The sequence below is a fragment of the Molothrus aeneus genome, chromosome 13 (assembly GCF_037042795.1).
Source record: "Molothrus aeneus isolate 106 chromosome 13, BPBGC_Maene_1.0, whole genome shotgun sequence".
In the NCBI taxonomy this organism is placed as follows: domain Eukaryota; kingdom Metazoa; phylum Chordata; class Aves; order Passeriformes; family Icteridae; genus Molothrus; species Molothrus aeneus.
The window spans coordinates 20,043,221-20,067,073 of record NC_089658.1 but is presented as its reverse complement, the minus strand read 5'-3'; the positions used below and the strand labels follow the sequence as shown (position 1 = coordinate 20,067,073).

Sequence of the window (23,853 nt, the reverse complement as noted above, 5' to 3'; positions counted from 1 at the left end):
CCCAGGCTGCTCCAGGCCCCATCCAACCTTCCCCTGACGACTTCAGGGATGGGGCAGCCACGGCTGCTGTGGGCAGCCTGTGCTAGGAGTTTGGATGAGCCCTTGGATCCCCAGCCTGGAGGGTTCAGAGCAGCTCCAGGAAGAGGCAGCAGCGCACACACCTGGGTACAGAGCCAGGCACCTCACCGTGTTGAGTGAGGGTCCCTGCCTGGCCCCCAGCCCCGTCCCTGACCCCCAGCCCTGCTCCCCCAGGTGCAGAGCTTCCTGCGGGGCTGGCTGTGCCGCAGGAAGTGGAAGACCATCATCCAGGACTACATCAGGTCCCCCCACGCCGACAGCATGCGCAAGAGGAACCAGGTGGTGTTCAGCATGCTGGAGGCCGAGGCCGAGTACGTCCAGCAGCTCCACATCCTGGTCAACAACTTCCTGCGGCCGCTGCGCATGGCCGCCAGCTCCAAGAAGCCGCCCATCACCCACGACGACGTCAGCAGCATTTTCCTCAACAGGTGAGCTCTGTCCTGGGCCCTGGCAGCTCCATGGGGTCCCAGCAGCTCTGCAGACCCGCTGCCCTCCGTGGCGCTGGGAGTGTGCAGCTCCATCATTCCCTGGCACTGGGAGTGTGCAGCTCCATCATTCCCTGGCACTGGGAGTGTGCAGCTCCATCATTCCCTGGCGCTGGGAGTCTGCAGCTGCACCATTCCCTGGTGCTGGGAGTGTGCAGCTGCACCATTCCCTGGTGCTGGGAGTCTGCAGCTCCATCATTCCCTGGTGCTGGGAGTGTGCAGCTCCATCATTCCCTGGTGCTGGGAGTCTGCAGCTGCACCATTCCCTGGTGCTGGGAGTGTGCAGCTCCATCATTCCCTGGCACTGGGAGTCTGCAGCTGCACCATTCCCTGGTGCTGGGAGTCTGCAGCTGCACCATTCCCTGGTGCTGGGAGTGTGCAGCTGCACCATTCCCTGGTGCTGGGAGTCTGCAGCTCCATCATTCCCTGGTGCTGGGAGTGTGCAGCTGCATCATTCCCTGGTGCTGGGAGTGTGCAGCTGCATCATTCCCTGGTGCTGGGAGTGTGCAGCTCCATCATTCCCTGGTGCTGGGAGTGTGCAGCTCCATCATTCCCTGGTGCTGGGAGTGTGCAGCTGCATCATTCCCTGGTGCTGGGAGTGTGCAGCTGCATCATTCCCTGGTGCTGGGAGTGTGCAGCTCCATCATTCCCTGGTGCTGGGAGTGTGCAGCTGCATCATTCCCTGGTGCTGGGAGTGTGCAGCTCCATCATTCCCTGGTGCTGGGAGTGTGCAGCTCCATCATTCCCTGGCACTGGGAGTGTGCAACTGCACCATTCCCTGGTGCTGGGAGTGTGCAGCTGCATCATTCCCTGGCACTGGGAGTGTGCAGCTCCATCATTCCCTGGTGCTGGGAGTGTGCAGCTGTATCGTTCCCTGGTGCTGGGAGTCTGCAGCTCCATCATTCCCCCCTGTGCCTCCAGGCACCCTCTGCACTGCCTCGAGCAGCTGCCCCCAGCAGCAAAAGGGGGAATTTGTCTAATTCCTCCTTATTTACCTCTCGTTCATCTGTTCTGTTCTTGGTTTGGCTTAGTCCTCTCTTGGTTCCTCTTCCAGTGAAACAATCATGTTTTTGCACCAAATTTTCTACCAAGGCCTGAAGGCACGGATCTCCAGCTGGCCCACGCTGGTGCTGGGTGAGTGCTGCTGCCCCCTCCTCCTGCTGCTGCTGCTGCTGCTGCTGCTCCTTCTGCAGCTCCACAGGCATTTGCCAACCAGCAGCAAAACACACTGCACACCATGTCCTGGCTTGGTCACGTCAGTAAAACCCCAGAGTGACCAAATTCTGGCATTCCTGGTTCTGCTGGGAGGTGGGGCTGGACCATGCACAGGGGGGCTGATGCTGGAGAGCATCACTGTGTCCCATCAGCCCCTCCTGAGCTCAGCAGAGCTGGGGGGCACAAGGAGCAGGATGGGCTGTGCTGGGGCTCAGGGGCTGTGCTGGGGCTCAGGGGCTGTGCTGGGGCTCAGGGGCTGCTCTGGGCACAGGGGCAGAGCTGGGGGCACGAGGAGCAGGACACCCCAGGGCTGCTCTGGGCTCAGGGGCAGAGCTGGGGGCACGAGGAGCAGGACACCCCAGGGCTGCTCTGGGCTCAGGGCTGTGCTGGGTCCCAGGAGGGGCTGGAGCAGCCCACCCACGCCCCTGCTCTGCCTGCAGCCGACCTGTTTGACATCCTGCTGCCCATGCTGAACATCTACCAGGAGTTTGTGCGCAACCACCAGTACAGCCTGCAGATCCTGGCGCACTGCAAGCAGAACCGCGACTTCGACAAGCTGCTCAAGCACTACGAGGCCAAGCCTGACTGCGAGGAGAGGACCCTGGAGACCTTCCTCACCTACCCCATGTTCCAGGTGAGCCCTGCAGCCAGGGCTGGCCCCGGGGGGCTCGGGGAGGTGGGACAGGCAGGGCACACCCCATGCCCACAGCTGGCAGTGGATGGTGGTGGGCAGAGCCTGGGGCAGGGTGGCCTGGGCTGCACCCTGGTGGTCCCACACAGCTCCTGGGCCTGCTTGGGCCATCTCTGGGGGGGGACTCTGAGTGCTGCTGGCTCCCCAGTTGTCCCACACCTCTGGGACTGGGACAGGGACCAGCAGGGTCCCGGGCACAGCCCCACGTTGTGCCCCCTCTTCATTCAGCTTTGGCACAAGGAGCTTTGGACTGCTCAGGCCAGGGTGTCCCTGGCCAGGGTGTCCCCAGGCACGGCAGGAGCAGCCCAGGGTGGGCCCCTGCTGTCCCCTGCGCCCCCGCTGACCTCGGCTCTCTCCCTCGTGCTGCAGATCCCCAGGTACATCCTGACCCTGCACGAGCTGCTGGCCCACACGCCCCACGAGCACGTGGAGAGGAACAGCCTGGATTATGCCAAGTCCAAGCTGGAAGAGCTGTCCAGGTGAGAGCTGCTGATCCATCCCTGGGCTGTGGGACGGCTCCTGGGTGCCCCTGGCCAGGGGCAGTGTTTCCCAGGGCTTCTGGATGATGAAATGAGGGCTTTGCAGGACTGGGATGGCTCCGAGTGTCTGGTTCTGCCCTCTGTTCAGGGCTGGTGGGGCTGCCCTGTGGGAAGGCACCAAGGGCCTCCAAGATCTCCACATGAGCACTTGGGAATTGGCCATAATTCCCTGCTTTTTATTCTCTTCCTCCCCAGCCCGTGGACTGTTCTGGAGTGTTCTGGATGTTGGTGCCAGACCCACTTACACACTTTAAGTTCTGTAGAGTTTCCATCCCTTTTCCCACTCCTCAAGGAGCAGGGATATCAGAGAGGGCTGGTGAGGGGGGGGATCTGTCTGCCCTGAATCTGAATTTTGTGATTTCCAAGCACTCCCATTTCAGTATTTATCAGCCTGGAGGCACAGCCTGGGCAGATGTACAGGTCACCTCTGGAGCTCCTGCCTCTGTCTGGGTGGATCCTGCTGCAATTCCCTTGACATTCCTTCAGTTTTGGTTTTACCTGGTGCAGCCCCACCATGTGTCCAAAGGGAAAACTTGTGCAGATCCCACCCCGGCTGTGATTTTCTCCTCTCCATCCTTCAGGATAATGCACGATGAAGTGAGTGAGACTGAAAACATTCGGAAAAACCTGGCAATAGAGAGGATGATCATCGAGGGCTGTGAGATCCTGCTGGACACCAGCCAGACCTTCGTCAGACAAGGTCTGTGCCAGTGCCAGCGTCCCTCCCCTCTGTGGTGAACGTGAGCCCTGTGGCCCTGTCCTGTGTGCACTGGTGGCCTGTGAAATTTAAAAATATAAATCAGTTCTGAGTTTTCACTGATCAGAGGCACATCAGTTCAGGCAGTTCTGGCACTTTTGGGCGGTTTTGTCCCTACCCTTTCCCCATCAGGGCACGGAAGGTGCACCTTGGCTGTTGCTGGTGCCCCACGGGGCAGGCAGCAGGACCAGGCTGAGCTCTGGTCCCGGAGTGGGCTGGGGGTGCAGGGTGGGCTGGGGCTGGGGGCACAGTGGGGGCTGTGCCATGCGGGGCTGACACCCTGTCCCTGCAGGGTCCCTGATCCAGGTGCCCATGTCAGAGAAAGGGAAGATCACACGGGGCTGGGCTGGGGCTGGGGGCAGCCCTGGCTCCGGGGGCACACTGGGGGCTGTGCCATGCAGGGTTGACACCGTGTCCCCATAGGCTCCCTGATCCAGGTGCCCATGTCAGAGAAAGGGAAGATCTCACGGGGCTGGGGGCAGACTGGGGGGCTGTGCCATGCGGGGCTGACACTGTGTCCCCACAGGCTCCCTGATCCAGGTGCCCATGTCAGAGAAAGGGAAGATCACGCGGGGCCGGCTGGGCTCGCTGTCGCTCCGCAAGGAGGGCGAGCGCCAGTGCTTCCTCTTCTCCAAGCACCTCATCATCTGCACCCGCGGCTCCGGGGGCAAGCTGCACCTCACCAAGGTGAGGGGCCGGGGCTGCTGCTGCTCCCTGCCCGTGGGGGGACAGCACAGGGTGGCCCTGCTATGGCCCCAGCTGGTGCCAGAGGGGTCCAGGACTGCCTTGGCCTCCCCTGGCACAGCCCCAGGGATGCTGGGCTGGGAGCCTGTGGCCACCTGGATTTATTTCACGTGGTCCTTGTCAGAGCTGAGTCATGGGGGAGATGAGAAACTACACGATCTTGATAAAAGAATTCACCCTGGTTTGTGGCAGAAACACTGACAGTCTGTTCTGGAAGAAGCTGGAATCACAGCCGGGCTGTCTGTAGTGCTCCCAGCTCCTCTGGTTGCTCCCTGGATTCCCATGTTTATTTGGGGAAGTTTGGCAGTTAATTGAGCAAGAATCTTACAGAAATTGCTTGTTACTGGCATTAAATTATCAGTTTGAAGAATTACAGTCCGTGGCAAAGAGCTGATAATTGCAACAACAGACTTTGGGAAAATTAAATTTAAAGCTCCTATTAAATAATTTATAAACAAATTAGTTGATCAATTTGACAAGGAAAACCCAGAGATCCCAGCAGGCACAGACCTTTTTTCCCAGTGAAAGCAGGGGCTGTGTGTGTGTCCCCCTCCCCTGGGCTGTCCCCTGGGGACACGGACCTGTCCCCAGCCCTGGGGTGGGGGACAAGGATGGAGGAGCCCCTGGGGGGGGTCCCACTGCTGAACCCTGACTCCCGGCCTGGTGGGGGCTGAGCTGGGGGGCCAGGGGATGCCCAGGCCCAGGCTGGCAGGGCTGAGCCCCCTTTGTCCCCTGCAGAACGGGGTGATCTCCCTCATCGACTGCACACTGGTGGAGGAGCCCGAGAGCACCGACGAGGATGGTAGGTGCTGGGGAGGTGCCTGGGTGTGCGTGGTGAGTGGGTCAGATCCAGGTGCCAGCACAGTCAATGAATCCACAGCTGAGGTTTAGTTAGATTAATTATTTACTGTGAACCAAGCAGACCCACAGTTAGACAGACCTGACCTTCCTGGGGCAGCCAACAACCCACAAAAACCTGAATAAACCCTCCTTGAAACCTGGCTGGGAGAGAGGGAATGGGAAAGGCTTTCCCAATCACTGTGTGGGGTTTTTCTCTTCCAAAGCCAAAACATCAGGACAAGACATTGACCACCTTGACTTCAAAATCGTGGTGGAGCCGAAAGATTCCTCATCTTTCACCGTTATCCTGGTGGCCTCGTCCAGGCAGGAGAAGGCTGCATGGACCAGTGACATCAGCCAGGTAGGACCCAGCAGGGAGGGGTGTGGAGCTCTCAGCACGAGGAGCTGCCAGGGGTCCCCGCTGGGCCGTGGCATCGGTTTGGGCAGGCAGGTAACATGGGGGTTGCTGTGTGCCCATGGCCCCGCCGCTGCCCTGAGCCTAGGTGTGCACCCCGGGAGCTTTCCTGGTGCCCTTGGGGTGTGGGGACCTGCAGGGAGCAGGGATGTGGCTGCTCTGGGGAAAGCCAAGCCCTGAGCTCCTCCACCTGCCGCCCGTGTCTCTCCAGTGCGTGGACAACATCCGCTGCAACGGGCTGATGATGAACGCCTTCGAGGAGAACTCCAAGGTCACCGTGCCCCAGATGATCAAGTGAGTGTGCAGGGGCAGGACGCAGCTCCTGCGGCAGCCCAGCGCTGCCAGGAGCCTCAGGAGCACTGGGACCTCCCTGGGGCCTCACCCGTGTGCTCCGTGGGCTGTCCCAGTGTGGTGGTCAGCTGCTGAGGGATTTGTGTGTGCTGGGGAGGTGGGGATGCCAAGGGGGAGAGTTCAGAGAAAAAGAACAGTAGTAAAGAGGGGGTAAAAGTGCCAGAAGGGAGGGGCTGGGGGCTGTCCTCCCTGTAGGTCCTGGGGTGCAGAGGCTGTGCTGGGACATGTGTGGGACAAGGGGGGCTGTTCCCAGCCGGGGGAATGGGGCAGCACAGGGAGTTCCTGCCCTGTTCCCTGCTGCCAGGCAGGGGAGGGGCCTTGGCTTGTGTCCATCTGGGGATGGCCCGTCCACATCCCTCTGCCTGCTGAGCACTCCACCCATTCCAGGAGCCCATTCCAGGGTGTGGAGTTTTGGGTTTTCCCCTGGGTGCATTCCCACCTGTGTTTTCCATGGGGACACCCCGTATGAACAGGGCTCCTTCCTGCACTGCTTCCCATGGTCTCTTGGTTTCGTTCCAGGCTGGAACCACAGAAATCTTGTTTCTCTGCAGGTCTGATGCCAGCTTGTATTGTGATGATGTTGACATTAGGTTCAGTAAAACGATGAATTCCTGCAAGGTCCTGCAGATCCGCTATGCCAGCGTGGAGCGGCTGCTGGAGAGGCTGACGGACCTGCGCTTCCTGAGCATTGACTTCCTCAACACCTTCCTGCACTCCTACCGCGTCTTCACCACCGCCCTCGTCGTGCTCGACAAGCTCATCACCATCTACAAGAAGCCCATCAGTGCCATCCCTGCACGGTGAGGCTGCAGTGCTGCCAGGGACCTGTCCTGTCCCTGCTGCCACCCTGGGACTGTCACTGCTGCCCGTGAGCTGAGCTACCCCCAAACAGGGGACGGAGATGAATCCAAGCTCTGCGGGTGTCCCCAGTCCTGGGAGGGCCAGGGGCTGCCCACAGGGTGGAGTTGGCTCTGCTGCTGTGTCTGGGGGCATTCCCTGGTGTCCCAGTGCTGCCCATGGGGTGGAGGGGCTCACGTTGGCTCTGCTGCTGTGCCTGGGGGATGCCCTGGGGTCCCAGTACCACGGGGGGATCCCCACCACCTTCTGGGCAGGGCGAGTGCCAGCTCAGCCTCTCCCTGTCCCTGCCAGGTCCCTGGAGCTCCTGTTTGCAAACAGCCAGAACAACAAGCTGCTCTACGGGGAGCCCCCCAAGTCGCCCCGGGCCAACCGCAAGTTCTCGTCGCCGCCGCCGCTGTCGCTGAGCAAGTCGTCGTCGCCCAGCCGGCGCAGGAAGCTGTCCCTCAACATCCCCATCATCACCGGCGGCAAGGCGCTCGACCTGGCCGCGCTCAGCTGCTCCTCCAACGGCTACGCCGGCGTCTACTCCTCCATGGCCCCCTTCAGCAAGACCACGCTGGACATCAACAAGCTGTACGTGTCCAGTGGCTATCCCAACAAGATCCCCGACGAGGGAGAAGCGGCCTCGGAGAAGCAAGAGGAGTCCCTGCCGGGCAAGCAGAGTGAGTCCCTGTGGGTTTGGGATCTGGCACACAGGGGCTGGTTTAGGTGCATGCACAGAGAGCTCCTGCCTCCTGAAACCTCAGTAATCTTTAATAACAAAACCAAAAATCCACCCAACCCCCCCACCTCAAGGAAAAAACCTGTTCCAAAGTATCCCACAGAAACAGCAGAACTCTGTACCTTTCCCCTACATGGTGGCCGCATCCCAAGCTGGAATGGGCCAGACTTGAGGAAAATTGGGAAGAACTAAAAGGTGGCTGTGTTTGCGTGGAGCGGGTGTAAAGGGGTTCCCTGTCCTCCCAGGCTCAGAGGTGTCTGTCAGGGAAGAGTCGGACACAGATCCCAACCACAGCGATGAAGCAGAAGCTGAAGCTTCCCCAACAAAATCTCCAACGACTCCCAAGTCCATCAAGTGCAAAAATTCATCAGGTAACGAGTGAGGTCTAGGGGGTGCCCGTGTCTCGGGGGGCTGGCACGTGTGGGGCCCAGTCTGGCAGCAGTGCTGCCCACCGGGGTGTTGGATTTCTTCTCCCGCAGATTTCTCGCTGTTTTCCTACAACAATGGCATGGTGATGACGTCCTGCCGGGACCTGGACAGCACCCGCAGCGCCCTGTCTGCCACCTCTGCCTTCGCCATCGCCACGGCGGGGGCCAACGAGGGCACTCCCACCAAGGAGAAGTACCGCAGGATGTCCCTGGCCAGTGCAGGTACCTGCCCCAGGGACTGCCTCTGGAAGCCACCTGAGGGGTCTCCCTGCAGGCACACTCTGGCCTGGGGGAGCCCGGAGCCCCCAGAGCCCCCAGAGCCTGCTCCAGGCCGTGCCCTGGGGTCTGGGCATGGCACTGCCCGAGGGCTGTGCAGGCCCCAGGGTGTCCCCCTGCCTGCTGACACAGCAGCTCAGGGAGGGGGCGCTCCTCTGGCAGCCCCAGAGGGGCCTCCCTGAGGGGCTGTGCCGTGCTGAGGGCCCCTGGCAGTTTCAGGGTTCCCGACGGACCAGCGGAACGGGGACAAGGAGTTTGTGATCCGCAGAGCCGCCACCAACCGTGTGCTGAACGTGCTGCGGCACTGGGTGTCCAAGCACTCCCAGGTGGGCAGCGCCGCCTTCCCCCTCTCCCTCCTGCCTGCCTGCGTGCTGGGCAGCTCAGCCAGCATTGCTGAGAAGGCAATCTGGCACGGAGGGTCTGATGAAGCAGTGTAGATGGCGAGGAGCAGGGGGCTGGGGTCCCCGGCAGGGAACAGGGGGCACATCCAGTGCTTGCACAGCTGGGGTGCAGAGGAGGGGAGCTGGGCCTGCCAGCACCCACGGCTGGGTGCAGAGCAAGGGGAGTCTCTGGGTTTGGTGCCCATTGGGATGCTCAGGATGAGGTCAGGGCTCGGGCACTGGGAGCTGTCCCTGCTGTCCTGTCCCTCCTGCACTGGTGACGGGGCAGTGGCAGCAGTGCTATACTGGTTCTCACTGGGAAGTCACAGCTCTCCCAGGCTGGTGATGCTGATGCAATGGAACTGAGTGAGCCTGCTGCCCTCCCGTGCTGGGATTGTGCTGGGAAGAGGCAGCCCCTTGCCCAGCTGGGAAGGAGGCAGCTCTGCTGCATCAGGGTCACTCCAGCACAGTAATTAACCCCAGGCTGTGCTGGCCTTGGCAGGACTTTGAGACCAACGAGGAGCTGAAGTTCCGGGTGATTGGCTTCCTGGAGGAGGTGATCCACGACCCTGAGCTCCTGACACAGGAGAGGAAGGCAGCTGCCAACATCATCAGGTGAGGGGCTGGAGGTTTTGTGTCAGGCTTGTCCTGGCACTGCCAGCTGCTGGTTGCTCCTGCTCTCACCCGGGAGCACAGCAGGCACAGCAGGGACTGTGCTGGGGCTGGGAGCAGCCAGGGAGGAAGATGAGGAGGAGGCTGGCTGCTCTCAGCCTCAGGGCAGGGTGGGTGTGACCTCCTTGGTGCCCTGCTGAGGTTCAGTGCTGAGCCCAGAGGGTGCTGGCCCTGCTGCTGTTGGGTCCTGGTGTGGCACCATGGCTCCCAGGGCTGTGCTGGGCAGGGCTGTGCTGGCACTCAGGGTGTGCCCACCCCACGCTGTCTTGCAGCAGGCCTGACACTTGTGGGGCCAGGTGGCCTCGGCTAAGGAGTGCTTTTCTCTGTAAAATGAGAAATGGCACTGAGGGGGTCTCCTGAAACACAGGCTGAGTGTTGCAGCCATGCTGCCCTGCTGGAGCCGTGTGGGTCTGGTGCTCTCCCAGCTGCAGAAATCCTCTCTTTCTGTGCCACAGGACCTTGACGCAGGAGGATCCAGGAGACAACCAGATAACCCTGGAGGAGGTGGTGCAGATGGTAAACACTCCTTCCCTCCCTCCCTCCCTGCCTGCCTGCCTGCCCCTGCTGCCTTGGGGTGGTGGAAGGGGAGCAGCCAAAGGTCCAGGTGCTCACTCAGGGCAGAGTGAGTCTCCAAGGCCAGTGCCAGGGCTGCAGCTGCAAAGCAGGAAAGGCTTTCTGGGGAGGGGCCAGCTGTGAGCACAGCTGGATCTGTTAGGGCAGAGGCAGCACCAGCCAGCCCTCGGGCACATTATTCCCCCTGCAGTCGGCAGAATGGCTGGAGAGGGCACGGAGACACCTGCCTGCTGCTGCCTGTGCCCCAGGGGCTCCCATCGTGTCCTCTGTGTCCCCAAACCCGTTCCAGTTCCAAGTGAGGGGCTCTGGCTCAGCCAGGATCACTGCTGCTCCCTGGAAAGAGAGCCCTGGCAATGTGCATGGATAGAGGGTGCAGGGTGGCTGCACAGCACTTGCTGCCCTTCTGCACTGGAAAAAACCCAACCAAACCTGTTCCCAGAACACAAGAGCCACTTGAAACTGGCCTGGAGCACCTGAAACACCCACGACTCTGTCCTCTGGCTCTGCTGGTGGCTTCTGGAGGGGGGCACTCCCTCCTGGGCTTTGTTTGGGCTGTTGCCCATAACTGCATGTTCTGGAAACTTCCTCTGAAGAGGAGAGGACAGAAGAGCCCTGAGGGCTTTGCTCTGCCCCTCAGGCTGGGCAGCAGCACCTGCAGTCAAAGGGTGCTGGGATGTGAGGGTGCCCTGGGGTTTGGGGTGCACATCATGAGCAGGGGTCTGTGTTGTTTGCTGGAGCTTTCCCAACCCCTGTCCCAAGGGATTGTGCAAGGGGCTCTTGCCTTCTGCTGTGCTCTTGTGCATGCGTGTTGATCTTGGGGGGTTCTCCTGTGTCACCAGGGCAGTTTGGGGTTTATTTGGGCAGGACACCAGTGGGGTTTGTTGTTTTTGGTGGCTTATCTTTTCCCTGAAGGCAGCAGGGTGGAGGTGTTGCAGGGAGTGGCACCAGCCCCATCCAAGCACTGTTTGTGGGGGTGTTGGGTGGTCCTGAGCTAAGCCCAAGGACTGGTCTCAGTGACCATGTCTCTGTGATGGTTTGAGGACAGTCACCAGTGACTCCATGCAGTCTGCACCTCAGGCTTTGGCTGTGGAGGCACCCTGAGCCCTTCTGTGCTGCAGTGCTGCTTGGCCAGAGCCAGGCAGTGGCACAGGGCCCATCCCTGCTCCCCTGCTTTCCTGGAAATCCCTTGGCAGACCCATCTTGCCCTCCTGAGCAGGGGCAGCGGTGCTCCAGCTGGGATCCTGGGTGCTTTGCTAATTAAACAGCCAAAAGGCTGCATAATTAAATCCCCGGGGTTCTCAAGGCTGGCAGGAGCACGGTATGGGCTGGGGTGCCTCTGGAGCACCACACCCGGCTCTGCTGGGGAAAAGCCTTTGGCCTGAGAGCCTGCCTTGGCTTTGGGTCTGTGTCCTTGCTGCGTGGGGTTCTCACTGAGCTCCTGCCTGCTGACCCCCACTGTTCTCCATCCCACAGGCCGAGGGGGTCAAAGCAGAGCCCTTTGAGAACCATTCAGCCCTGGAGATCGCAGAACAGCTGACGCTGCTGGACCACCTGGTCTTTAAGAAGATTCCATATGAGTGAGTGATCCCCGTGGGTCAGGAAAGGGGGCTCTGGTCAGCCAGGGCCCCATGGGCAGCCTGGCTGAGCTGACCCCAGACACTGCAAAGCCTTCCTGGGCTTTGCCAATAGCCCAGACTTGGTTCAAGGGCAGATTTGGAGCCCGGTGGCTTCTCTGCTTGTATGGGATGTCCCAAGGTAATCAGCTCAGGAAGACCTTCCCACAACCATCACAGTCCAGCCACATCCATGGTCCCTTTCCAGCAGTCTGGGGGCAGACCTCAGGATCTCCATCCTGTATGGATGCAGTGGAGCTTGCAGGGCTTGGACATCCCACAAAACTGGTCAATAATAGTTGACCTGAGCACTGTGGTTTGCAGGGAATTCTTTGGGCAAGGCTGGATGAAGCTGGAGAAGAATGAGAGGACTCCATACATCATGAAGAACACAAAGCACTTCAATGATGTAGGTGCCGCTGCAGGGCACAGGGCGATGGGCATGGGGGAGGCAGCTCAGCCCCCTCCCCAGGGCTGGGGTGAGGGAGGGTCACCTGCCCCACGGCCCTGCCTGTCCCACAGCCCTGCCTGCCCCATGGCCCTACCTGTCCCATAGGCCCTGCCTCTGTCCCACAGCCCTGCCTGCCCCATGGCCCTACCTGTCCCATGGGCCCTGCCTGCCCCACAGCCCTGCCTCTGTCCCACGGCCCTGCCTGCCCCATGGGCCCTGCCTGCCCCACAGCCCTGCCTGCCCCATGGCCCTGCCTGTCCCATAGGCCCTGCCTCTGTCCCACGGCCCTGCCTGCCCCACAGCCCTGCCTCTGCCCCACGGGCCCTGCCTGTCCCACGGCCCTGCCTGCCCCATGGCCCTGCCTGCACCATGGCCCTGCCTGCCCCACGGGCCCTGCCTGCCCCATGGGCCCTGCCTGCCCCACAGCCCTGCCTGCCCCACAGCCCTGCCTGCCCCATGGCCCTGCCTGCCCCATGGGCCCTGCCTGTCCCACAGCCCTGCCTCTGTCCCACGGCCCTGCCTGCCCCATGGCCCTGCCTGCCCCATGGCCCTGCCTGCCCCATGGGCCCTGCCTGCCCCACAGGCCCTGCCTCTGCCCCACGGGCTGTCCCTGCCCCATGGGCCCTGCCTGCCCCACAGCCCTGCCTGTCCCATGGCCCTGCCTGTCCCACGGGCTGTCCCTGCCCCACAGCCCTGCCTGCCCCACGGGCCCTGCCTGCCCCACGGGGCTCGGTGCAGGTGGAGCCAGTCCTGCTGCAGTGCTGCTGGCGGGGCTGCAGCAGCACAGGGAGATCTCGCCCTGCTGTGAGGCTGGGGTGCCCAAAGCCATGCTGAAGGCCAGGCTGGGGCCGTGTCTCCCCAAGGTCAGCAACCTGATCGCCTCGGAGATCATCCGCAACGAGGAGATCGCGGCGCGCGCCAGCGCCATCGAGAAGTGGGTGGCGGTGGCCGACATCTGCCGCTGCCTGCACAACTACAACGCCGTGCTGGAGATCACCTCCTCCCTCAACCGCAGTGCCATCTTCCGCCTCAAGAAAACGTGGCTCAAGGTCTCCAAGCAGGTAGGGCCGGCCCCTCCGGGGAGCTGGGCTTGCTGGGGGTGTTGGGGCAGGGGAGACACGTTCGAAAAGAGTTAGAAAATGGGCAGAGGGGTTTCAGGTTGTTCTCAGGAGGGAGGTGGTGGGTGGACACGCAGACCTGCCTTGGAGTTAGGTTTACTCATGGAATTGTTTGGGTTAGAAAAACTCTCTGAGACCGTGCAAGTCCAGCTGTTCCCTTGGCACTGCCAAGGCCACCGGTAACCCCTGTCCCCAAGTGCTACATCCACATATCTGTTAAATCCCTCCACGGACTCCACCACCACCCTAGACAGCTGTGCCAGGGCTGGACAGCCATTAAGAACTTTTCCCAGTATTCAATCTAAACCTCTTCTGGCACAACTCCTTTCCCCTTGTCCTGTCACTTGTTACCTGTGAGAAGACACTGTCCCCACCCTGCAAGGCAGAGGTGCAGTTAAACCTCTCTGAGCTGGCACCACTGTGGGCTCCCACCAGCCGGGAGCAGTTGTTTTTGCTATAAAATGACAAACCTGTGAATGAAAACAGGCGAGGGCGGAGGTGGGAGCAGGGGGAGGCAGCAAGTGCACAGCTTGCTCACCTGCAGCCAGGTGTGACGGCCAGGGCACACTGCACCTGTGGAGGTGCAGAAACAGCTGCTGGGGTGGGCTGGAAGTGCCCCTGTGGCTCTGCAGGCTGCCCCCCAGCCACAGGGAGTGGGGGCTCTTCCAGGGCCCCTGCCAGCAGCACTCTGGTTTCTTGCAGACCAAGGCTCTGATTGATAAGCTCCAGAAGCTGGTGTCGTCGGAGGGCAGGTTCAAGAACCTGAGGGAGGCACTGAAAAAGTGAGTGAGTGGTGCTTCTCCTCCTCCCCCAGGGCTGCTCCTGGGGGCTGCAGGGTGGGGGGAGCTGAGCTCTGCTCCCAGGGGTGTTCAGAGCCTGCACTGAAGGCTGCCCTGTGGAGCCAGCACAGTGCCTGGCAGCGATCCCCAGGACTAAGCTGCTCCTTTGGGCAGCGTGAGGAAAAATGGGAATAAAAGGAACTGCAAAGGGAAAAATCACTGCCAGGCACCAGAGAACAATTTTCCCCATCACTATCACAGAATCACTAAATCCCAGAATGGTTTAGGTTGGAAGGGACCCTAAAGCTCATCTTGTTCCATTCCTCTCCGTGGGCAGGGTCCCCTTCCACTAGACCAGGTTGCCCATGGAAGCTTCTAAAGGTCTTCCTGACCCTCTGTGCTGTCAAAGCTGCCCCCAGCTCATCTCCTGCTCATCTCCCATGGCTTTGTGAGGGGCACAGCCACAGGTCCTGCCTGTCCTGCTGTGCTGATGGGGATGGGGCCCAGGACACCAGGAGCCTTCCCTGGGAGAGCTCTCCTATATTAGAGAGAATCCTTCCACCTCTGCTGGCTGCAGAGCTGTCCCCTTCTCCCCTGCCGCAAGCTGCAAAGTGAGGGAGTTTCACTCCTCATTCCTCTCTGGTTCACTCCTGAAGTTGTGACCCCCCGTGTGTCCCCTACCTGGGCATGTACCTGACGGACCTGGCGTTCATCGAGGAGGGCACCCCCAACTACACCGAGGATGGCCTGGTGAACTTCTCCAAAATGAGGATGGTGAGTGCTCCAGGGGCTGGGCTGGGCTGATGTGGCTGTGGCCAGGTCTGCGTCCCCTCAGCCTTCACCTGCACAGCACCAGGAGGCCACATGTGTCCCCAGCACACACCTGGGGTTGTTCCCAGTGTCTGGAAGAGACAAAAAGGCCTCTGCATTGTGCTGTGCTGGGTGCCCCTGCCCTCCTGGGCACTGGGACAGGTTCTCTGGGTGATGGCTGAGCCATGAGCACCTCCTGTGTTTTACCCCTGCACAGATCTCACACATCATAAGGGAGATCCGCCAGTTCCAGCAAACCTCCTACAAGATCGAGCACCAGCCGAAGGTACAGCCCTGTCCCCAGAGCCTTGGGCAGGCTGTGCCCCTCATCTCCCTCTTCCAGCACAGCATCCAAGCCTTCAGTACCCGGCAGCTCCCTGCTGGAGTCTGATGGAGGGGTCAGGGGATGGAGGGAGGCTGTGGGGGCTCCAGCAGACTCCCCCGTGGTCCCCAGGCAGCTGCAGCAGAGGAGTTGCTGCAGAGGGCAGCACCGACGGACAGCCCCGGAGTGCTCAGGGGTGCACCTGGCCACGCTAGGAAGCAGCGGTGTAGGGCAGCACGCCCTCCCAGGGCAGAGCGTGCCCTGCTGCCCCGCTGCCAGCACCAGCCGCCCTCCGCCCTGTGCTGCCCCCAGCATGAGACGAGCTGGCAGCTCTCAGCCCCCGCTGTGGCAGGGTTTGGGTGCCCGGGTGTCGGGCTGTGTCCCTCCCGGCCCGCTCACGGCCCGCTCCGTCCCCAGGTGACGCAGTACCTGCTGGACCAGTCGGGTGTGATGGACGAGGAGTCCCTGTACGAAGCTTCTCTGCGGATAGAGCCCAAGCTGCCTTCGTGAGCGGCGCGGCCGCCGGACTCTCGCTGTACATAGCCCCGCTCCACGGGCGCCCTGGAGCGACCCCCGTCTGTGCTTCCCCGGCCCCGGCCCCGGCCCCGCCGCGCCGCGCTCGCGTAGGATTCCCCGCCCCGTCACGGTTTAACGCGCCGACACTTCGCTGGAGTCCCGGGCTCTTTTCCATGATGTTACTTTTGTCATTTGTTCCTCTTGGGGGGCTGGTGGTCGGGCAGGTGAGACCTATGGGCCAGGTGAGCCCTGTGTCCCCGCGGGGCAGGTGAGTCCCTGTGGGGCAGGTGAGCCCCGTGTCCCCGCAGGGCTCTGGGGCAGCACAGAGCGGCTCTCGCTCGGGCAGTGCTGGCGGTTGCATCCCAACTCTGTAAGGTGGGAGAAGGGAGCGCATTAAAGGTTGTCCCTCGGTGTGAGCTGCCCTCTGTGTGTGTGCCACCCTGGTGCTGGCCGGGCACGGGGGGCCCTGGCTGCTGCCCTGGTGCCCCCAAAGCTGGGAAGATGGAAGCATCCCCTCGCCTCTCCTCGCTGCATCCGGCTCCTGTTGATATGCTGTAGATCCGTGCCCTTGTGCCCACTCTGAGTACCATGACGTAGAGTTAGAGATGACGAGTGTTTTTATTACATCTACTGTAATCCTGGCTAACCACCCGCTAGCAGGATATAGTAATGTAGTGCTTATTCTGTGAATAGTTCCTGGGTTTTTTACATTGTACAGTCCCTGACACGGTTCCCTGGCAGTGGCAGGCATGCTCCACTCACACAACACTTGCTGTAAGCAATACCTCGTGGTATGGGAATTCTCTTTCAAGCCCTAAAACTATTTCAACTTACAGCTTGTTTGGGAAAAAAAAAAAAAGATATTTCCATTTTTTTTGTAAAAATATATGTTTCCTGATTACCTCTTGCTAATAAATCTATTCTATCTCAGGGTGAACCGGGGTTTGTGATAGTTTTACGGGCGGGATAACGCCGGACCCGCCGGGCCGCGGGCCACGCCCAGTGCCGGTGCCCCGCCCAGTGCCCCTCCCAGAGCCGGTGCCACGCCCAGTGCCACGCCCACCATCTGCCCGCCCCTTGTCCCGCCCCCTGGCAGCGGCTCGGCCCATTTCGGCTCCGTTCGGCCGCGCTCGGCTCGGCTCGGCGCGGTTCGGCTCTGCTGCGTCGCGCCCGTCCCGGTTCGGCCCGGCCCGGCCCGGTTCGGCCATGGGCTGGCCCGTGCTGCTGAGCGCGGCCACGCTGCTGGCCGCCGCCGCCGCCTGGGAGCCCTCGGCCGAAGGTACGGGGGCACCGGGAGGGCAGGAGGCGGCTTGGCACGGCTCGGCTCGGCTCGGGCACGGCCCCGGTGCGGCAGAGCCGTGGCAGTGCCGCCGCTGACGGGCCCGTTCTCTCCCGCAGAGGAGCAGCTGTTCAAGGCCTGGATGCTGCAGGTGAGCTCGGGGCCGGGCCGAGCCGGGCCGGGCTCCGAGGCTCGGGTCCCTGACGTGCCGGTTCCCCGCAGAACGAGCGGAGCTATGGCCCCGAGGAGTACCCGCAGCGGCTGCGCATCTTCCTGGGCAACAAACGGCGCGTGGAGGAGCACAACGCCGGCAACCACAGCTTCCAGAGTAGGAGCCCCGAGCCCCGAGCCCGCCTGGCCACGGCCGGCCCTGAGCACCGCGCCTCGCTCAGCAAAGTGTCCCCTTCTCCCCCTTCTAGTGGGCCTCAACCAGTTCTCGGACCTGACCTTCGCGGAGTTCAAAAAGCTCTACCTGTGGAGTGAGCCGCAGGTAAATGCTGGCAGTGCGGGTGGGCAGGGAAGGAGGAGTCCAGTGCCCCTGTGAAGGGGTTCTGCAGCGACCTGCACCCCCGTGAGAAGGTTCTGCATGACCCACACCCGCTGCTGGGCCAGCACCCCTCGCTGTGCTGCCTGCAGTCCCCTGTGATCAGGTCACATCCTGTGCCCCCAGCACTGGGCAAGAGCCAGGTGAACCCTGTTCAGGTGAACCCCACCTTCATGGCTTTCAGTGCCTCGCCCCTGACTCCAGCCCAGCTGTCTGTTCTGCTGTCAGCTCCCTGAGCAGCTGGGGCACTGCAGCCAGGGCTGCAGGCTGGCAGGGGTGCAAGCTGGCAGTGCTCCCTGATGCTGTGGCCAGTGTGTGTGGGCTGGTCACCAGCCCTCACCCTGGGAGGGTGGCTGTCATGGGCCACTGGCCTGGTGGCTCATCACGGCCCTTTGCCTGCTTGCAGAACTGCTCAGCCACCAAGGGGAACTTCCTGCGCAGCTCTGGGCCACATCCCGACTCTATTGACTGGAGGAAGAAGGGGAATTTCGTGACACCCGTGAAAAACCAGGTGAGGAGTGTGTGCCATGGCCAGAGGGGGCTGATGGCTGCAGGCAGGTGCTGTGCCCGAGGAGCAGTGCTGGGGAGCTGCCCCGGGCCTGTGCCATGCCTGCCGTGTGCCCTGAGCTGAACGCCAGGCCCAGCTGCCAGCGGGGAGTGCAGGCTCTGCACTGCTGCCATGCCCCCTGCCCGTGTTTTGGTGAGGCTGGTGAGCCTGCAGCACCTCCTGGAGCAGTTCCTCTCCCGTTCCTCATGTAGGGTGCCTGCGGGAGCTGTTGGACCTTTTCCACCACGGGCTGTTTGGAGTCTGCTATTGCCATTGCCACAGGAAAGCTGCTCTCTCTGGTGAGAGGTGTTCTGAGCTTAGAGTCCTTTGGGGAGCAGGATGGAGCCAGAGGGGCTGGAGGCTGCTGGGAGAGGCGTGGGGACAGAAGCTGTGCCTGGCCCTGCCAGCCAGCCTCGCTGCAGGCAGCACATTGGGACATGGTGATTTTTTAGCTCCCAGAGGATTTATATTCCTGAAGAACTAGAAAGACAGTAGCCACTTACACAACTTAGCAGAATAACTGAGGGCTGGGTGTGTTAAAAACAAACCTGACCTTTGGAAAACATCTCAGCCAGTCCTTCTGGGGGGGATGGATTCCTGGCAGGCATGAGGAGGAATGCCTCTGGCAGCCAGGGTACCCCAGGCTGCTGCTCCAGGTCATCCTTGTCTGCCTCCCTGGGACATGGAGCCATTTCCAGGGGACTCCCAGGGGTACACCAGTGCTGTGGTGGTTACAGCCAGCTGCACGGATAAACCAGCTTCCTGCTGTGCAGTTGCTTTTTGAGTCACTGACTCTGAGCACAGGTGTGGGACAATCACTGACTCAAAACTGTCAGTCACTGACTCAAAACCTTTCTCTGCAGGCAGAGCAGCAGTTGGTTGATTGTGCCCAGGCCTTCAACAACCATGGCTGCAGTGGGTAAGTCAGGGTCAGAAAGAGCAGAAACTAGAGAATCTTACATCTTGTGATGGACAGCCTTCCTCCAGATCTGGTGTCAGGATCCTTCCACATTATGGAATGGCTTTTGTCTTCCCACAGCTGCAATGTGTCAGGGGAAGCAACTTTGGATTTGGTTGCTTATTTTCATTTCACCCTCCCTAGAGGTTAGGATGTTTCCCTAAATCTCCAGCATTTCCCAACCTCTGTTGTTCCTCATTTGTTGGTTTTTATCTGAGGTGTTTTTCACACGGCAGCCAGAGGCTGGGCTCTGATGGGCTCTGGGACAGCAAGGGGACTTCTGGCTGTTCTGCCCTGAGTCACGCGTGTCTCATGGCACCCCGAAGAACCCACAGAAACTTTAACTTCCTCTTTGGAAAGTTCCTCCTGGCCTTGCTAGAGAAGGCAGAGAGTAGAACTTTCTGACAACTTCTGTTTTCTGTGAGATAAGTGGTCCTAGAGGAACGCTCAGAGCTGAGCAAAGCCACTCTTGGTGCTTTTTATCTCTCTTGTGACTCCTCCTTAGGCGTTTCCACATCAGCACTCCCTGATCATCTCTCTTTTCTTCCCTGCTGAGATGTGCTTCTGGAAGGTGGCCAGGGAAGGGAGCAGCTGCTTGCTGGAAGTGTGGGTGTCTCAATGTCCCCCAGCCAGGCTGGGCAGAGGGCACCAAAAAACACCTTTCATTCAGCATGTGAGGCTGGTGCTGTGTGGGCCAGCTGACCTCACACCCTCAGGGCTCCTGGTGCTCTTCTCCAGGGAGCTGGCAGCTGGAGAATGACCACGCCAGGCAGCCCAGGCAGGGAGATGCTGCAGGCACAGACTGGAGTTTGTGCCTCTGGGGGCTCTGGATAGACACTGCCCTTCCCTGGCTGGTGGGAGTGGGCTGCACAGCGGGGAATGTTGATGTCTTTGCTCTGCAGAGGCTGCAGCATTACCAAGTTCATCATTACCATCCTAATTGGCTGTTAGCATCCTAACGGAGCTGTGCTGTCTCGCAGGGGCCTGCCGAGCCAAGCCTTCGAGTACATCCTGTACAACAAGGGGCTCATGGGGGAGGACAGCTACCCCTACCGGGCCAAGGTACTGCAGCACAGCCCCGGCCACCACCGTGGGGGCACAGCAGGGCTGGCACAGCCCCCACAGCGCCTCTCTGTCCCCACAGAACGGCACCTGCAAGTTCCAGCCCCAGAAAGCCATCGCCTTTGTCAAGGACGTGATCAATATCACACAGGTGAGGCCCGAGGGCTGCGATTCCAAACTGCCAGGGCTGGCCAAGGGGAGGTCTGGGGTGCCCAGGGTGTGCTGGGCTCAGCAGCTGGAGCTGCAGCCTGTGTGCTCCTGGATGCAGAGAGCTGCTGGGCACACTCCTGCTGTCCTGCAGCTGCAGCCTGTGTGCTCCTGGATGCCGTGAGCTGCATCTGCCCAGCACAGCCAGGAGATGATGAGGATGATGACCCTGGATCCTCTCTTGCAGTATGACGAGGACGGCATGGTGGAAGCTGTGGGGAAGCACAACCCAGTGAGCTTTGCCTTTGAGGTGACGAGTGACTTCATGCACTACAGGAAAGGAGTGTATTCCAAGTGAGTGTGTGACTCCCATTTGGTGAGGTGAGGGCAAGGGGAATGTGTAGGGCTGGAGTCACGTGCATCCCTGTTTATCCTGCTGCGTGCAGGAACACTGCACTGCATTCTCACACTTCTTTAAAGTAGAAAATAGAAAAAAAAGAGAGTAAACAGAGCCTTGATGTACTGGTTGCTGAGGGGATGAGAGTGCAGCACAGGGAGGAGGGCTGCAGGCTAGGAACCTGTCCAGCCTGGAGACCAGGTTGTGGTGGAATGAAGGTCAGCGAGTCAGGCAGCTTGAGAGACTCTGCAGCTCCCCACGGGGCTGGGGCTGTCCCAGGGCTGGTCTGTGTCTGTAGAACACATCTGGGCTCCTTAGGGTAAGCCCCAGCCAAGGTGGATTTTCCAGTTCCTGCAGTGCCAGAGCTCAGAGGGGCTGTATGAGAAGGGTGGCTGCCCTCATACTGCCCTACACCTGAGCTGGCACCTTGGCAGGAGGTGCTTGCTGGTGTCCCTGCTCTCCACAGGGCAGGTTCTGCAGCACCTCACCTCAGCCCTGCCTCGTGGTGCTCCCTGGACAGGACAGGTCGGAGGAACAGCAGAGAGAAAAACCAGCTTGGGACACAAAGCAAGTCTCGAGTGTCATGCCAGCTCATGGCCAGGGCAAAAGCCACATGGAAGGCTGATAAACACACATTGGAAAGATGGGAGCTGAGTGAGGCAGCTCAGGGGCTGTACCCCAGCAGGGGGAAAGTGTGTGTTTGGAGAAACAGAAAAATACTCGGGAGTAATGAACCCTCAGTCACACAGAACTGCAGGGAAAGTGCAAGGGAGAGGCTGAGCCTGAGGGATCTGCCCCAGGGAGCTCTCAGGAAGGAGCAGGTGGTGATTCCAGAGGCTTTGCTGGGCCAAGAGCCAGTGATGCCGGAGGTCAGTGCCAGCCCTGGGCAGGTGTGAGCTGGGAGGGCAGGGACATGGTCAGAGGAACACGCCAGAAGCAGTTACCCTGTGGATTTACAGTCTAAGGTGGATTTGAAGTCAGAGTGTATGGAATAATTGATGCTCCAGTGCTTTCAGCACAGAGCAGCTGTTAACAGATCAAAAAAAGAAAATCTGAGGTGGATTATTGATCTTTTCAAGCTGTGATGCAGCTTGAAAACGTTTAAAAATAGATGCTCTTGAGATGGGAGCATGTACCATGAGCTGTCTTGTTTCACACCACAGGCAGCAGCTTTCAGCAAGTGCAGTTTAAAGGTTGAAAATTTAGAGGAAACACATATTTAGACCCAAGAGCTCGTCATTCCTGTGCAAAACATGAAGCAGTGCCCTTGAATTTCAGGGCAGTACAAACCAGCATGGGGAGGCACTAAGAGCTGCTGGTTCCAATTGGGAAAATTCCTTTGTGCTGTAGCTCGTCTTGGTGGGCCAGGAGCTCAAAAGTGCACGGATCCCCTAACTCCAGATATGGCTGCTAATTTCAGAGTTGAGAAACAGAGCAGCATCTCCTTTCTGTGCCTCCCCTCCCTGCTCTCCAGAGCTGGGAGTTCATCCCCAGTTCTGTTTGCAGTGTGGTCAGCACTGCTGCCTTGAGCAATCCCTGGCTAATTGCAGGCTGCCTCTCAGAGCGCCCTGTGTTGTCTCCCTGCAGCCCCCGCTGCGAGCACACCCCTGACAAGGTGAACCACGCCGTGCTGGCCGTGGGCTACGGAGAGGAGGATGGCACTCCCTACTGGATCGTCAAGAACTCCTGGGGCCGCCTGTGGGGCATGCAGGGGTAAGGCTCCTGCTGCTCACCACACTCTGCCTGGGCCTGGGCACCCACCCTCAGCCCCTGCCCACCCTCAGCTCTGCAGGTGAAATCTGGCACCTGGGAGGACACGGGCAATGGTGCCAGCCTGTCAGAGCTGCTGGTTCCCCTGGTGCCCAGGGCTCCGGACACATCCAGCCTCTCCAGAGCCACTGGTTCCCCATCTCCTCCCTGCTGGTCACACGGCTGGGGAGGACAGCTTGTGCCAGGAGTGAGATCCCAGCCTCACAACTGTTCCCAGCTTCACAAGTGGGGTTCTTGGGAGGGAGATGCAAATTCTGGTTCATTCAGGGTGTAAGGGGGAAGGGAATGGCATTGCCTGGAGAGCTGAGAGGGAAGGGACCTCAGAGCCCACCCAGAGCCACCCCTGCCATGGCAGGGACACCTCCCACTGCCCCAGGTGCTCCCAGCCCCATCCAGCCTGGCCTTGGGCACTGCCAGGGATCCAGGGGCAGCTGCTCTGGGTGCCTGTGCCAGGGCCTGCCCACCCTCACCTGCCAGAGGAGGGAACGCTCACTCACAGCCGTTTCTGTCTCTTTCAGGTATTTCCTTATCGAGCGAGGCAAGAACATGTGTGGGCTGGCTGCCTGTGCCTCCTACCCCGTTCCTCAGGTGTAGCAGGGGCAGGCTGGCCCGGGGCACGGGGCTGCAGTGCCTGATGCTGCTCCAGGGCTGAGGCTGGCAGGACAGAGGCAGAACCAGTGCCAGGCCTGCCTGCCGGCAGTGTCACCTGCTGGCAGCCTGGCTCTCACACACAGCAGCCAGGTTCTCCTGCAGCAGCAGCCCGAGCTGAGCCTGCCCTGTCCAGCCAAGCCCTGGCGTGCTGCTGTACCCTGCCAGGTTCCCTCCATCCACCCCGGGGGCAGCAGGGCCCGCCTGGGTGCAGGGAAACCCCTCAGGAACCGATTTAGGGCACACAGAGCTCCCCCCACCCCTCGGGTGGCTTTTCTGCAATCACCAGGTGTAAATTGTAGCGATTTTAAAATTTTCTTTGAAGGCAATTTCCCTGTTCTTTATAGGAGGGATGAATGAGTGCTGTGATTTGTACACTTTTACCAATTTTGATGAAATGCTTGCTATATTTTGTATTAAAAAACAGGGTATTTTAATGCACATAGAGAAGAAAACGGGTGATTTTTCTTTAACCCACCAGCGAAGACGCCAGAACCTCGGTGCCGAGGAAATGAAGCCGCGCGTGAGCAGGGGCACGTCTGTGTTGTTTCACAAAAATCTCTCACTGACAATAAAGCTGCCTCGTCAGCGGAGCGCTGTGCTGTGAATTCTGAGCGGGGGGGCTGAGGGGCTCCGGCCTCCCGGCGCGGGCCAAGGCCGTGCGAGGCGCCGAACGCTTCCCGGGTGTGCGGAGCGGGGCTACGGCGGGTCCGGGAGGGAGCGAGCCCGGCCTGAGGGCGGCGCCGCCATTTCCGGAAACACTTCCATGTCCGCCGCCATGACTCCCGCCCCCCGTGCGTCACTTCCGTCCCGTCCCCTCCGGCCAATGGGGAACGGGGGGCGCTTTTGGCGCCGAATGCGAAGCACGG

The 23,853-nt window shown here is 60.6% G+C and overlaps 2 protein-coding genes across 3 annotated transcripts in view; both read left to right on the top strand.

The window, feature by feature from the left end:
• RASGRF1 (Ras protein specific guanine nucleotide releasing factor 1) overlaps nt 1-16,569 on the top strand; it is a 30,152-nt gene extending 13,583 nt beyond the window's left edge. Inside the window, exons 5-27 of one of the 2 annotated variants that reach the window (XM_066559113.1) lie at nt 253-506; nt 1,618-1,697; nt 2,219-2,412; nt 2,839-2,948; nt 3,590-3,708; nt 4,292-4,452; nt 5,248-5,311; nt 5,574-5,710; nt 5,976-6,058; nt 6,706-6,915; nt 7,265-7,635; nt 7,940-8,065; nt 8,174-8,344; nt 8,612-8,724; nt 9,281-9,393; nt 9,906-9,966; nt 11,497-11,600; nt 11,961-12,045; nt 12,951-13,148; nt 13,908-13,987; nt 14,641-14,758; nt 15,012-15,080; nt 15,534-16,569. In XM_066559113.1, the coding sequence (XP_066415210.1) occupies nt 253-506; nt 1,618-1,697; nt 2,219-2,412; nt 2,839-2,948; nt 3,590-3,708; nt 4,292-4,452; nt 5,248-5,311; nt 5,574-5,710; nt 5,976-6,058; nt 6,706-6,915; nt 7,265-7,635; nt 7,940-8,065; nt 8,174-8,344; nt 8,612-8,724; nt 9,281-9,393; nt 9,906-9,966; nt 11,497-11,600; nt 11,961-12,045; nt 12,951-13,148; nt 13,908-13,987; nt 14,641-14,758; nt 15,012-15,080; nt 15,534-15,626 (3,114 nt within the window). In that variant the 3' untranslated portion in view covers nt 15,627-16,569. Of the gene's footprint in view, nt 1-252; nt 507-1,617; nt 1,698-2,218; nt 2,413-2,838; nt 2,949-3,589; nt 3,709-4,291; nt 4,453-5,247; nt 5,312-5,573; nt 5,711-5,975; nt 6,059-6,666; nt 6,916-7,264; nt 7,636-7,939; nt 8,066-8,173; nt 8,345-8,611; nt 8,725-9,280; nt 9,394-9,905; nt 9,967-11,496; nt 11,601-11,960; nt 12,046-12,950; nt 13,149-13,907; nt 13,988-14,640; nt 14,759-15,011; nt 15,081-15,533 lie in introns of both variants that reach the window. The other variant, XM_066559112.1, reaches the window with a different exon arrangement.
• Nucleotides 16,570-16,741: 172 nt separating this feature from the next.
• Nucleotides 16,742-23,577, top strand: CTSH (cathepsin H). The gene is made up of 12 exons (XM_066559125.1): nt 16,742-16,911; nt 17,031-17,062; nt 17,134-17,239; nt 17,331-17,401; nt 17,862-17,966; nt 18,215-18,301; nt 18,866-18,921; nt 19,941-20,022; nt 20,105-20,173; nt 20,417-20,523; nt 22,154-22,279; nt 22,855-23,577. Exons 1-12 carry the CDS (start codon nt 16,839-16,841, stop codon nt 22,928-22,930), a joined length of 990 nt encoding a protein of 329 aa, XP_066415222.1. The 5' UTR covers nt 16,742-16,838; the 3' UTR covers nt 22,931-23,577.
• The last annotated feature ends 276 nt before the right edge of the window (nt 23,578-23,853 follow it).

Excerpts from the sequence above, each read along its gene's own strand:
- CTSH (XM_066559125.1), top strand. The coding sequence starts at position 16,839 with ATGGGCTGGCCCGTGCTGCTGAGCGCGGCCACGCTGCTGGCCGCCGCC. Across the intron at positions 18,922-19,940 it reads AACAACCATGGCTGCAGTGG|GGGCCTGCCGAGCCAAGCCT; the intron begins GTAAGTCAGGGT and ends GCTGTCTCGCAG. Across the intron at positions 20,023-20,104 it reads GCTACCCCTACCGGGCCAAG|AACGGCACCTGCAAGTTCCA; the intron begins GTACTGCAGCAC and ends CTGTCCCCACAG.